Below are 15837 nucleotides of genomic sequence, written 5' to 3'. Positions count from 1 at the left end.
TATGAGTTCAATACTCCAATGACTGAATCTGATAATTGGATGGGATAAGGTCTCGTCAAAAATATTATATTGATATAATCTGATTGTCCCAATTTCTATTTGAATATATATAGTAGACTGTAGACTAGTAGAGATTAGAGAAAGACTACCTATATTATAATTATTTATAGCGGATCCATCAAGTCGCGTGTTCGACGAAATAAAAACCTTCGTATAGCTTCTGAATATTTGTTTTATGTCTGTATCGACTGCATCCTGACTGTATAAAAATAAATCTATGTATACAAAAATATATGCTTGCTTATATAGGTATCATATTATTATTTGATATATAAATATTAATAAAGTATAAGTCTATACCTATAGTAGGTACCTTAGAAAATTAAATAACCAGCAACGATTTTTTTAAAATAATGTACCTAACTTTTATATATTATTATAATAGTGACCAGTATTGACATTTACGAGCCATTAACTCGAGTCACGGAATATTGGCGTCATAGTGTCATACTGCCGTTGTGCCGTCTGCCACACCCTAATATAAACTTAAAACTCAATAACTCTATATTTCTATAATTATTTTATACATAGGTACCAATAATCTATAATACATGCCACATGGACTATAGAGAATAGGTTGGTAGTTAGTAGTTGCCTATATTTATTTGAGCGGCACGAATACTAATGTCTGTGTTATATATTGACAACAGTCAACAATTATTCAAAAACCTGTCGGTACAATCTTTAAATTTGTTTTCCCTCATATTCAATAACCAATAACGATCGACTATAAATTATATATTTATATATTATATTTCCGTCTTGTATGTAATTTATTACGCATATAGGTACGCCCCTAAAAATTACTGAAATTAATCTTGAATAAATAATGATTTTCGATTTTCGAACTGCAGCAAAGTCTATATTCTTGCGTTATGACCTATATAAAATACAAAAGTCCCTATTATAAAATATTAACGTATATGTATACTACACTTTACTATCAGTATATTACAGTAGACTACAGAATACTATCGGTACACCTCAGGAGTGGATTTATGTGGGAGGGGGGGGGGGGGGTGGAACCCCCCTGGGTTTTTTTTAACGATATAATTACGGTCATGTCTTCATTGTACTTAAAAATCACTCATGAATATTCCTATTCGCTTTCTCTCTCCACTCCCCCCACCACCATTTAAACAAGCTTCAGATCCGCCCCCGGTATACCTAAAAATTAATAAGAATAATCATGATTGGCGTTGAGTGTAGAGTACGTAACTATAATAGACATATCGTATATATACTTATTAGTTATTACTTATATAATCAACTAAAATAAGGGTAGATAAATTTATTTTGAATAGGTAGCTACTAGCTAGGGAAGTCGTTCTGCCATATATTAGTTCACATTAGTTGCCGAGTGTTCCTCGTAATTGAGTAGCTGTAATGAATCAATGTATGTGTTAAATCGTATGCCTATCACCCTGTCATCAGCGAATAAATTATTTAATTGTATAATGTATATTTCTAACATGAATTGTATATGTTACGACTTTACGGGAAATGTGGAACACCGAGCAATGTGAACCACGATTTTTTTTACTACCCAACTACCTAATATTATTTTTTATTTTCATTATAAATTATAATTTTACTATTAATTGGCTAGTTATAATAATTTATAGTATTGTTTTTTTTTATTTTTACCTATTTATAATATTTAAAAAAAAAACAATGATTATTAATTATATTATCATATTACAAATATTTTAAAACAATAATAATAATAATAATAATTGTTAATAAAAATTTTAATCTGATGTAAACTTTTTTGGAAAAATTCAAAATAGCCAATTTGTAAATCTGGTTTTTAGAAAATGTTGATTGTAAAACATTTATTTAAATCATGTAGTTTATTTTTGTTAAAGTTTGTAACAGTTGATCCAGTTGTAAAAAAACATTTTAAATTGAAAACAGTACACATCATTTTTTTTAAATATCTTATGAGAATTCTTAAAGTAGATACTTCTTTTAAAAAATAATATTACTTTTCAAATTATAATGACATTTTAATAAATCATAAAAAATAAATCTCTTGACTCAGATAAATCAATCAAAAGTTTTCTAACAATAAGATTTACAAATTGGCTATATTGAATTTTTCAAGAAACATTTTAAGAGATTTTTATTTTCAGTATTAAAAAATAAAAATAAAAATGTTATATTATATACATTGCGCAAAGGTCAATACATTTTATATAATGTATACAATTTTTTATTTTAATATTGATCAGAACAAAAGTTATTTGATTTGTCAGATCTTCCTGTATATGCATATTATATATGTTATATTATATAATATATATATATGTTATATTATATAATATATATATATATATATTATACCTATTATGTAAATATAATATAACAAAGGTGTATATTTAGAGAACGGATATTATCATCATAGGTTATAATCATTGGCACAAATAAGGGGGGGGCTTAGTCCCCCCAAATGTCGGTCAAGTCCCCCCAGTTCAAAATCTAGTAATTAGTACTAATTTTTATATTCTGTGGTACTAAACAATATGGCCCATGGGGAGGGGGGCTTGAGTCCCCCCAAAAAATTTAGTCAATTTGCGCATATGGTTATAAAGTTAAATAAACTCAGAATTCAAAAACTAATAGATAGGTAGGTAGGTGCCCGTGCCTACTTAGTACTTTGTTTGAATTACATATAGTAATACTAAAGAAATTACTTATTGTTAGTTGGTTAATTGCATCTTTATAAATCTAATTTAGTTTTAACTTTAAAAGATTTATAATTTTATGTATCTCTAAATTTCTGATTAAAAAAATCATAAATATAATTGCTCCAACTAATTTGTAGGTAGATGCTCTTCTTTTTCATTTAAGTTCATAGATATTACACTTTATCTTCGACACAACCATATAGCTTATATAAAATAGATATTTCAAATGTATATGTTATGTATACGTGTATAACTTGTATATTTGTTTTTCCTAGAATAATAATAAAAAAATAATTATGATTTATATTATATATCAGTTTTAAACAAATTTTTCTTTAAAAATGTATAGTAAAAAGTGGCCGGTCACATTAAAAAAAGTGTTTAAGTTTGTATTTGAAAATATGATCCTTATTTTTTCATTATGCTATACATTTTATAAAATATCTGAAGTCACTCTGTATACAATATATATACGACATAGATAATCACGTAAAAATATATTCGATCAATAATAAGATAATTTAAATTTTATTTCTTTAAATGATTAAGCTTATGAAAAAATAGAACCTGGGATTCAACGATTTCAGCCACTGCAAAAAAATTTAGGTTCGTGGTAAAAATATGTCTTTAGACACAAAAAACACTCACAGTCATCATTGTAAAATCAATGGCCTACATTTGTTGGCTTATCACTCTGCTTAGAATCTAAAATTAAATTTAAAGTGAACAGTAGGTATAACCTACATAATTTTTTCGGAAAAGTCGTAACGAAATGCTTAGTAAATGGTAGGTACCTATCTATACTTATATATTATTATTAAATAGTCAATATATTGATGTATTCATTGGGAGGTTTTCGTGGAACACATGAATATTTAAAGCGGGGACTTCGATTATAAGTATTTTCGTGTAGGTATAAAAAATATATATAGATAATATTTATTTATCAAATAAATTTATATCGAATTATATGTGTATTATACATTTTATACCTGTGCCCATTGATATTCCTATGAGTAAAATATCAGTAATATCATAATATCATAATATTATTCACAATGTAACTATGTAAATATTAAGAAAATCGTGAATATTATATAATCCTATACCTATAGTTGATATAATATTACACTCTCTCGTGCGCGAAAACTCTAGCCACGCGACTCGATCAGCCGCAGTATAATAAGAATGTAGTCAGACATATATAATATCATAATCATAAATCATTATGTATCAGTATTGTGATATTTAGTTTAAAGTTTAGACCTTACGAAACTGTATTGGATTCTGCTGCAGTCGTTCAAATTATAATAAACAATATATAATATAGGTACATGTTATTATATTTATATAATATAGGTATGTGTGATTACCGGTATTGGAAATTGGAATCAATTTTTATATACCTACGTCAGAAAGATAAAACAAACAACAAAACATTATGAACTTCAGCCTTGATATCTATATTCGACACACACTTATATACATATACCTATATGCATATATAATATATATATTATACATAAGTATTATTATAATAGCTGTTAATATACACACACTCGAGTATTCGATAAATAAATAGGTAATCATAATGTAATATAATTGTAATCTCATACACTGTACCGGGAAATATTATAATCATTCACATACATATACCATATGTTCATGAACAGTGTGTAACAAGTAAACGTTTTGTCGAAATGGACAAAGTTACTACAGTAGGTGCATAAATTGTACGTAGGTATTTATTATTTTTAGGTAATACACAATTTATTAATGACTATAGATTAGGTACTTTATGCAACAAGTGATTCGGAAATCAACTGTATAGAGTTGTTCGGTTTGCTGTATAATAATTAATATAACATTATAACCTATTATAGTATTTTTTTAGATTCTGAGCGAAGCGATGAATGTATTGATTCTACAATGATGTGTGTTTTTTTTTTTTATTTTTTTTTTTATTTTTTTTTTTTATTTTTGTGTCTGTCATCACCTTTTAGGACAGTAAAAGTGCTTGGATTTTCTTCAATAGTAACTTTTCTGATAGGAAAGTGAATCTAGTTGGTACTTTGGGGGGTCAAAAGTAAAAATTTCCCAGTAGTTTTCACAAGCGACGTGAAAAACAAAAGAAAAATTAAGAAAAAACGGGAATTTTTACGCAAAATCTGTTTTCGAGAAAATCAATTTTGGTTTTTGGTGTAACTCTAAAACAAATGACCGTAGGGACATGAAATTTTGACTGAATGTTTAAATTAGCATTTTCTATACACCATAAAATGTTGAAAATATTTTGACTCTTTTTGAGCTGTTTACGGACATTGTCAGTTTTAAATTTTTTTAGTTTTTTTTTCTATAAATATCAATAAATTTTTATTTGTTGGGTAAAAAAGCGTGAAAATTTAATATAAGGCTCCTGATATATCGTTCTAATAGCAGTTGAAAAATATTAAAAATACATGGCACAATTTTTTTTTATAAGCATTTAAAGTTCAAATTTTGACAACATTTATCAAATTTATAATTTATTAATTATTTTATGGTTAAAAATTTATAAAATGTTTAACTTTTATGGCTAAAGATTGAAAATTTAAAACAAGGCTCCGAGTAAATAGGTTATATATAAATTACTTTATTCACAATAATATCATCAAATATACTTGGTAAAATCATAGGCTGACTGACCGTTTTCGCTCAGAATCGTTTTTCTTATACAATGATATTATATCATTGAATTCAAATTTAACACCATCCATTACAGTGACCCACTTGTAACCTACTGTACAGCAGAGCGACATTCACTTATCCACCTTTTTTTTTTTTTATTGATCTTAAGCTTCGGCAACTATGGCCATTAGCTGTAGTGGTTTGTTTGTGGGTTGTTAGTGTTGGTAGGGGAAGGAACACGTGTGTGTATTATAGTATTATAGTATATGTTATATGTACATTGTACATAATATTATAATATTAGGTACCAATAGCCTTTAGGTGTAAGCGGGAGGGTCGTCTTCGAATCATATACCTATTTACTCTATACATTCATGAATGACAATTTAATAAAGTCTACACACATTTGACATTATCATAATATTATAGTAATGCACCTACAATTACCCAAAAATATATTTGATACAGTGTTACTATTGCACCCACTGCAACCTATGTACATTTTAGTTGTGGCACTATTGTAACTTTAGGTAAATAAAATCGGAGAAGTTACACTGATGTAGGTATAGTAGGTAACGCTGTGACAGGTATTGTGGTATAAAGTGTATCTCATCATTGCTGCAGAGTAATAGTCACTGTAAATTGTAATGCATATGTTAAATTCAGCAAATTTGGCTACGATAGGTAGTGTATTGCATTAGGTGCATAAATTGTACTTATTTACTATAATTAGGTAAAAAAACAACATATATAGTATTAACCTTTATTACTAGCAGGGACTGGAATCTTCAGGATTTTTCCGGTTCCGGTTCGGTGCTTATAAAAAAAATATAATAGGCCCCGGTTCTTAAAATTATAAATATTGGTTCCGGTTCTTACCGGTTCTTAAAAATGAATTTTTTCAAAAATTTCCTAATGCTTAGTAGGTAGATTTTTTACTCATAAAGTCATAACTTGGCCCAGTCTTATAAAAGATACTTTTAAAATTTTATTTAAATACAAATACAAATACATCAATTCAAAAAGTATTTAAAATACATTCCAAATACTTTTTTAATTTTACTCAATTTATTTCAGTTTGCAAAATTAATTTTATAATTGCTAATTTAAAATAGTGTAATGTTAGTTTGTTACATTCATCCAGATATTATTAGAACTTTTTGAACCTCCTTCTTAAATTTATACGGGAAAATGAAAACTAATAAAACTGGCTCTATAATAGTTTTGAAATCATTTATTATTAGGTGGGTAATTAAAGAATTAAACAGTTATTAATAAAATCAGAAATTAATTGTAAATAAATATAACTAAAATTAATAAATTATAATTTTAATAAATCGATTAATTTTTTCAATCTTATAAAAAATTGTCAATAATAAATTATTAAAATATAATATGTAGTTCTAAATATAATATTTATAAAGCGTGGCACACAGGTATCTAGGATTTTTGCGCTTTCGTACTATACAACTTTTTTTTCTTATCTTATTTTGGTACCTGACAATATAGGTACTGCTGCGAATCTCAGAGGATGGCTACACATTTACACTTAAAAAGATATTGCTTCCACAGTATATTACACCCAAAAGGAATTGAACAATCATAATTTTTTTCCGGGTAATGGAAAAGTTAAGAAAAGTTTTTAACAGTTTTACACTACTCTGCATTAAGTTCAATTGCTCTCCATATAAAAAAAAAACGTTGCAAGATAGATAGAAATGATTTGTAGAGCCACGAAATTATTAAGAGTCAAAAAAAGAAATAATATTCTACATTAGTCTCCGGATATACGCATAAAAAAAAAAATAGAAAATATAAAATCAAATTCTTATTAAACGTGTTGTGTTTTCTCAAATATGAAAAGGTGGGCAAGTGGATGTCACTCTGCTGTACAGTAGATTACAAGTTGATCGCTATAATGGATGGTGTTAAATTTATATATATAAAAAAAAAAAACTAAAAAATTTGAAAACTGACAATGTCCGTAAACAGCTCAAAAAGAGTCAAAATATTTTTAAAATGTTATAAAGTAAAGGAATTGATTAAATGAACATTCAGTAAAATGTTCATGTATCTACAGTAATTCGTTTTTGAATAACAATAAAATAACAAAACCGCTACATGAGAAATCTAGTGAATATCCAGTATTGTAAATATATGAATTTCAAACGCTCATAAAAATTTAATTTGATTTGCTTGTAGAAATTTTTTTTTTTTGATAATGGTAGAAAAACTTATGAGGAATCTTGTATTACATTTTCAAATCTTAGATTTAAAAAGAAAAATTTTTATGAATTCTCAACTCTAAATAGTTTGCTAATTTTCATGATTTTTCCGTATTTTGTCAAAGTTTGAATTTAAATGCTTATAAAAAAAAATTGTGACTGGATTTTTAATTTTTTTCATCTGCATTTGAAACAATATACTAGGAGCCTTCTATAACATTTTCAAGCTTTTTTAACCAACAAATAAAATTTTATTGATATTTATAGTAAAAAAAACTAAAAAAAATTTTAACTGAAAATGTCCGTAAATTGGAAAACGTTATAGTGTATAGAAAATGCTAATATAAACATTCAGTCAAAATTTTATGTACCTACGGTCATTTGTTTAAAAGTTGCATCAAAAACCAAAATCGATTTAAAAAAAAATTCCAGTTTTTCTTTTGTTTTTCAAGGTGCTTTTGAAAACTACTAGAACATTTTTACTTTTGACCACTCCAAAGTACCAACTAGATTCACTTTCCTATCAGAAAAGATACTGTTGAAGAAAATCCAAGCTTTCTTACTAACTTTAACTGTCCTAAAAGGTGATGACAGACACAAAAAAGTGCGCAATTGTGTTGTTTTTTTTTTTCATCTAAAAAGGTAAAAGTTTGCAATTGTGTTACGCCCTATAGATATAGACAATCGATGCACCGTTCAACCATTAATACAAAACAACGAACTACAGAACAGCAACTACTAGCATTTACGGGAAAAACGATATAAAATGTTATAGAATACGTTGTGTAATGCCAAAAAATTTATAACTATATGTATTTTTTTTTGTGCTACATTGGGTGCTTTTTACAATAGAGTTGGTCAAATGTCTATACGAGGTGTAATCGTACATTTTAACATGACATCAATGCATTTAAATAAGTAATTTGGTAAATACGTTATTATGTTGTTTGTAATGACCTAAGTATCAAAGACAGAAAAAATGTCTTCATTTGACTTGGAATTATGTTGTATATACGTTATAGATATTTTCCAGTGAATAAATAAATACATGTGAATATAGTGGAATAATTATTTAATATAAAATAACATTAATAATAAATGATAGAGGTACCTACATAATATGTAACTGTATTGAATAATGTATATATAATTATATAAATAAAAATAATAATAATAAAAAATATAAACAATAATTTATACAGACGAAATATTGTGATAATATAATCAATTTATGTAAACGATTTTTTGTAATCATTTAATATATATTTATATATATCGATGAACATTTGATCGGATTGCGTTTCGGCTTTGCGCAAAAGTACTTCAGTGATATCTTCATCGTTGAGTTGATCTGTCGAAGTGTACTGATTTTGTGCCAGTTCCAAAAGAGTCTGCATATATCCAGCGTCGAGTTCTATCATACCTGCGAGTCTACCAAAATCACGTAACAAACATATGGTATCGAATTTTTCGATGTTAGTCGATTCTTCAATGCCAATAGTATTGCTCCGCGTTTGTAATTCCACACCCGTTTTATACGCTTTATCAAACAAATATGATTTGCAATCAATAAAGTCTTGTTTGGCATTGTTGGACACGAACCACAACATCACACGTTCTCCCATTGCCACTTGCATCCGTTTGTTAATTGCATAAAATGCACCATTCAACTTGCGTCGAAAACCGTAAAACTGTTGTCCCAGACCAGCGATACTTGTCACCACCAGCATTTCCAAACGATCCATGCCGAATTTCGCTTGGTACACCTCCCGAATACAATTTTGCTTCTCCGCTACCGGGTTACGTTTCAATGTGGTCATGCGTAATCGTTCATTGGACAAGCGCATTTGTTCCAGCTGTTGTGTGAGCTCGTCGACTTGTCGCCTTTGCTCGGTGCTGCGTAAAAAATAAGTGATCTTTTCACTCTCTGCGGCTTTTAACCTACTGGCTAATTCCACGTCTTTCCGTCGCTTTTGCTCGACTTCACGTTCCTGACGCGAACGCATTTGTTCCAAACGTTGTTCATTTTCACGATTACTTTTTTCAATTTCGGCTTCTTTTTGTACGAGTTGTGTTCGCAATTTTCTTGCTTTTGCCTTGTTACGTTCCAATTGCTGACGTAACTCACATTCGCGGTGTCTAGATTCCGTCTCTATAGTTGCCAAGTGTTTACGTAACTCATCATCATCAATTTCCTTGTTTTTTAATTGTTCGCGTAGTGTTCGTTCTTCGTATTCTTTTTGTGACAGTCGTTGACTTAACTCGTATTGAGCCTCTTTGAGTTTCAACTGGTGTTGTCGTTCCATATGATCTAGACGCAATTGCCACTCTTTACGTACCAATTCCATTTCGGCTTCGGTGTAATTGGTTTCCATGAACATTTCTTCATCTCTATCGGCAAATGTTGATGATGACGATTCATCGATCCACGTGACTGAAGATGGTAGTTTTGACTCGGGTGTCATAGGTGTAGTATTTGGTTCATATGTTGGTGTATTAATTGTTGTAGTATCAGATTCATGGACTATCTGTGATGATATTGTGGAAAAGTTCACCGATTTTGATGGTGTTGGTTTAATAATGATCTCAGGTTCACACACGGTCGGTGATTTGGCAAAATATGTAGATGTTGAGGGTGTCGGTTCTACAACAATATTCGTAGGAAATACTGCTGTAGTATCTCCAGGCCGTTCACCCAGCGCCAACATCTTCATAGACTCGTCACGGTCATATGACGAAAAATAAGCAAATACTATGTGCGCAGCCTTGACGTAGAATTCCAAACTTATCCACGAAGCGAGTGCAAGAAACAGTAATGGATGATAAAACGTACCGTATTCGATCGACTCTCGATCAACGGCATCGGAACAGTCACGCACCGGATCCAGTTGCAGGTTTTGACGTATGTGTTCGACAAGTCGAAGAAAAAAATTTGTTTTGGAAAAATATTGTAACCGTTTTTGTTGATCCGTATATTTATAACAGAACTTTGAAGCATTAAACCATTTGTGATCATCCACCAGAAGTTCAAAACCACCATACATTACTTGTGTCTCAGATGATGACTCATAGGTGGTCGGAATTTGGGATTGTGATAACTCAGAGTCTATCGGGACAATCAACGTCTGGAGTGGGGTTATTGAGTATGCGCAATGTTCATTACCCACTGTTGTCTTGAGTGCGAATGTTCGATCAAATAGTGCACGGCGTTCTACACTTCGGTTGAAGAATCCATTTACCAATATGGCGGCTTTGACGTAAAATTCTTCGCTGCACCACAATGCAAGGGCCAGAAACAGTATCGGATGGTAGTACGTACCACCAACAGCGGATTGATCGGTATATCCCAAATCACAATTGGTATATCGCACAGGGTCTCCAAATTCGAGCCGAGTCAATAACAATTGTTCTAAATCTTTGAAACGTTTACCCTCTTGAAAGTGAATGAGTTTTTTTGAATGCATTGCACACATCTCAGTTGCATTAAAGAACCCATCAATGTCATGCACTAGTAAATCAAATTTGTCGGCAAAATGCACACGACGGAAACCGATTATTATAGCGGGCGTATCACTTACATTTTTTTCGTACACGCACTGTTCTTCCAACACAACCATTGTGCCGATGTTAATGACGTCAATGATATTGATATTAAAGTCGAAAGTGTAACTATTGTCGTGCGAGTGTAACTGTAAACTGAATGTATTTTTTGATTGCGCTCAGTATTTATCTAAAATTTTATGTTCTGTTTGGATCATATTTAACAGCATTGTGCACTTTTTCCGATAACGTTTTTCAATCTTATACGACGTGTAATCGTACATTGTCACACACACAACGGTATGGTACGATGTATTTTAATTCACCAACTAGTAAGTACGTGATATTTTACAAATATATTAAAAAACCAACGTCGTAATCGTGCGTGAATGCATGATGTCCAATTTCTTTAACAACATTTAGTATTTTTAACGATAGAGTTTGTCAAATCTGTCTACTAGGTGTAACCGTAGATATTTTTCTCGTCATTGCAGAGTAAGTCACTGTAATGCATGACATATTGAATAACTTGAATTGGAATTCAGCGTTAAATCATTATTCATTGAAAATGAATGATTCTGAACAGTGACCTATTATACTTCTATAAGGAGAATATATTATATATTATATGTTTATATTGTTATTATCACGGTCACATGGACTAAGATATATAAAATTATATATATTTTAGTCCGTAGTTATGAGTAAATTAATAATTTAATTAAAAAACGGATTTTTGAAGAAAAAAAACAGCGAAAAACGTCGATAGTCAGCGAAAACGGCAGACATGACGTTAACCGTGGCGCTTCGGGTAACGTTGTGTCAATTGTTTTCGCTAAACAACTTTCGGCCTTTTTCGCTGTTTTCTTCAAAAATCTGTTGCTCAATAATATTTAAATATTAGTGTTTGTGCAACAATGTGTACACTGTACACATGGTCCTCGCCCATCAGTATAATATGTTGGATACTTGGGTATTATTATTTATTATTATAGAAATTAATGAAGAATAAACTAAAATTATTTGAAATAATTCATATTATGTACATCTAACATTATTACCACATACCTTCGAAAACAAGGTACACAGAAAAAGTGAGTTGTTGCGCATGCGCAAAATACAAGTGTTAAAAAATCGGAAGTCTTAGGAATTTATGATCCAATATAGTCTCATGCACTGCAAAGATAATTCAAAAATATGTATTGAGTAGTATAAGTAACGAAGTTATAGAATGTACCAGGTTATTGTGGACACATGGTATATATAACGTTCACATACACAATCTGTATAGACTGTAATATTTAGTATAGGTACAACATATTATTATAATATTATAAATTATGACTTGCCGGATGTGCACGTATAAATATATAATATATTATACCTACATTTAATTTATAATTATATGAATTATAAATGTATAATTATCTACAGTTATCGGCCGATAATAGCTCACCGTTAGAAAAATTTCGTGTGATTGTATTGATTGCCTGTACTGTATTACAGTAAATAAAAGGGTAAAAATATTTTATTATTATTTCTGTACATTAATAAATTTTGAATTGCGTCAATGACACGACCCGTAGCTGACCTCCGTACACCACTATATTATATTTACACCGACAGTATTCATATAATATAGGTACAACGGTACATTCTAAAGTCCGCGACCGTTCGATTTTGTTGTACACAAAATAGCATTATATGTATATTATATTGAATTAATTCCATGTAACACATTTTGTCTGTATACTGTATATAATATACTAATTACTAATATTTAATATTTTCAACAATATTATGATGTTTATTGTAATTACATATAGGATATAGGTACCTACATTATACTTACATAATATTATAAATTATTATGTATCAATGTGTATACATAATATCATAATGATAATACAATAAGTCCAATAGTTATAAAGACAAATTAATTAATAGTTGAATCCAATTGCTTTGCTCACGTACTTGGATCACATACGAATATCGGAATATATATCGGTAGTAAATCTTATCCGCTGTATAAAATAAATCTGTATAGGTATTTAAAAAAGTACCTACGGTATGCCTGTATATATTCATATAAAAATACGGACGTTTGTGTTGTAAAAAATAAAAATACAATATTTATTAAACGTATATGACACAAAAAAATGTTATTTTTTAAATTTTAATCTATAAAATATAATAAAGACACTGTTATAATTGAAAAATTATAAAAAAAATTACTACATGATGTTATTTTATTTTTGTTCATCTTTTACTAAAAGAAATCAAGAAATCAATGATTATAAACTCCGATTTGTATTTAATTTTATAAAATATAATCCTTATCTCCTTATTATATTTATGTGTTTTATGTACCTATCTGTAATAAATTGTAAAGAAGATATTCAATGATAAAAAAAAAAAATTATAATAGGCTCCTAGGTTATTGTTTCAAAGGCAGATAAAAAAAATAAAAATCCTTAGTCAAAGTTTTTATTTATAAGCATTTAAAGTTCAAATCTTGATAAAATACGGAAAAATCACGAAAATTAGCAAATTATTTTATTCATTAAGAATTCATAAAATTATTTTTTTTTCTATTAATATCAATAAATCAATCTATTCGTTAGGTTAAAAAGCTTATAAATTGTATACAAGGCTTCTAACAAATAGTTACAATGACAATTGAAAAATATTAAAAATATATAGTCACAATATTTATTTTATAAGCATTTTGACAAAATTTATCAAATTTAAAAAAGGGTACCACTCTACTGTACGGTAGTTGTCAAGCACAGTGGCGCCCAAGATATATTTTTCAGGTTTATATTTGCATTTTCTATACACGATAACATTTTGATTTTTTTTAACTGTTTAGGAACATTTTTAGTTTCCAATTTTATTAGTTTTTATTTCTAAGAATGTAAATAAAACTGTATTTGTTGGATAAAAAAGCTTGAAAATGTAATACAAGGCTCCTACTATATTGTTACAATGACATTTGAAAAAAATTAAAAATCTTTAGTCACAGTTTTTATTTATAAAAGCATTTAAAGTTCAAATCTTGACAAAATACGAAAAAAACACGAAAATTAACAAATTATTTTGAGTTGAGAAGATTATCCATAAGTTTGTCTACCTTTATCAAAAAAAAAAATGTACAAGAAAGTCAAATTAAATTTTTGTGAGCGTTTGAAATTTATATTTTTACAACATTTGATATTTACTCGATTTCTCATGTAACAATTTTCTTATTTTATTGTAATTAAAAAACGAATGACTGTAGATACTTGAAAATTTCCCTGAATGTTTATATTAGCATTTTCTATACACCATAAAATGTTGAAAATATTTTGACTCTTTTTGAGCTGTTTACGGACATTGTCAGTTTTCAATTTTTTTAGTTTTTTTTTCTATAAATATCAATAAAATTTTATTTGTTGGGTAAAAAAACTTGAAAATTTAATGCAAGGCTCCTGATATATTGTTACAATAGCAGTTGAAAAATATTAAAAATACATAGGCACAATTTTTTTTTATAAGCATTTTAAGTTCAAATTTTGACAAAATTTGTCAAATTTATAATTTTATAATTATTTTGTAGTTAAAAATGTATAAAATGTTCAACTTTTATAGCTAAGGATTGAAAATTGAAAACAAGGCTCTACGTAAATAGGTTATATATAAATTACTTTATTTACAATAATATCATCAAATATACTTGGTAATATCATAGGCTGACTGACAGTTTTCGCTCAGAATCATTTTTCTTATACAATGATATTATATCATTGAACTCAAATTTAACACCATCCATTACAGTGACCCACTTGTAATCTACTGTACAGCAGAGTGACATCCACTTACCGACTTTTTTTTTATTTGAATGTCATTATTTTTTACTTATTGAGTAAAAAAGCTTGACAATTTAATACAAGGCTCTTAATATAATATTGTTAGAATGACAATTTTTTTTATAAGCATTTAAATTCAAACTTTGACATAATACGGAAAAATCACGAAAATTATCAAATTATTTAGAGTTGAAAATTCATAAAAATTTTTCTTTTTAAATCTAAGATTTGAAAATACAAGATTCCTCATAAGTTTTTCTACCATTATAATAAAAAAATGTCTACAAGCAAATCAAATCAAATTCTTATGAGCGTTTGAAATTCATATTTTTACAATATTCTCTCGATTTCTCATGTAGCGGTTTTGTTATTTTATCGTTATTCAAAAACGAATTACTGTAGATACATGAACATTTTACTGAATGTTCATTTAATCAATTCCTTTACTTGATAACATTTTAAAAATATTTTGACTATTTTTGAGCTGTTTACGGACATTGTCAGTTTTCAAATTTTTTAGTTTTTTTTTTCTATAAATATCAATAAAATGTTATTTGTTGAGTAAAAAAGCGTGACAATTTAATGCAAGGCTCCTGATATATTTTTACAATAACAGTAAAAAACTATTAAAAATACATAGGCACAATTTTTTTTAGTAAGCTTTTTAAGTTTGAATTTTGACAAAATATATCAAATTTTAAATTTAATAATTATTTTATAAATTTATAAAATGTTCAACTTTTATAGCTAAGGATTGAAAATTTAAAACATGGTTCCACGTAAAGAGGTTATATATAAATTACTTTA

General features: G+C 28.3%; 1 protein-coding gene across 1 annotated transcript; it reads right to left on the bottom strand.

Moving 5' to 3' along the window:
* Positions 1-8707: 8707 nt before the first annotated feature.
* Positions 8708-11350, bottom strand: LOC132938524 (uncharacterized). Its single transcript, XM_061005406.1, is given in 2 exon segments — positions 8708-8964; positions 8967-11350. Coding segments are annotated over 2 exon segments (2349 nt in total). The 5' UTR covers positions 11260-11350; the 3' UTR covers positions 8708-8908.
* Positions 11351-15837: the final 4487 nt, after the last annotated feature.

Source organism: Metopolophium dirhodum, chromosome 2 (genome assembly GCF_019925205.1).
Source record: "Metopolophium dirhodum isolate CAU chromosome 2, ASM1992520v1, whole genome shotgun sequence".
NCBI lineage: Eukaryota > Metazoa > Arthropoda > Insecta > Hemiptera > Aphididae > Metopolophium > Metopolophium dirhodum.
The sequence above is the reverse complement of the archived record's forward strand: the minus strand, read 5'-3'. Positions and strand labels throughout refer to the sequence as shown.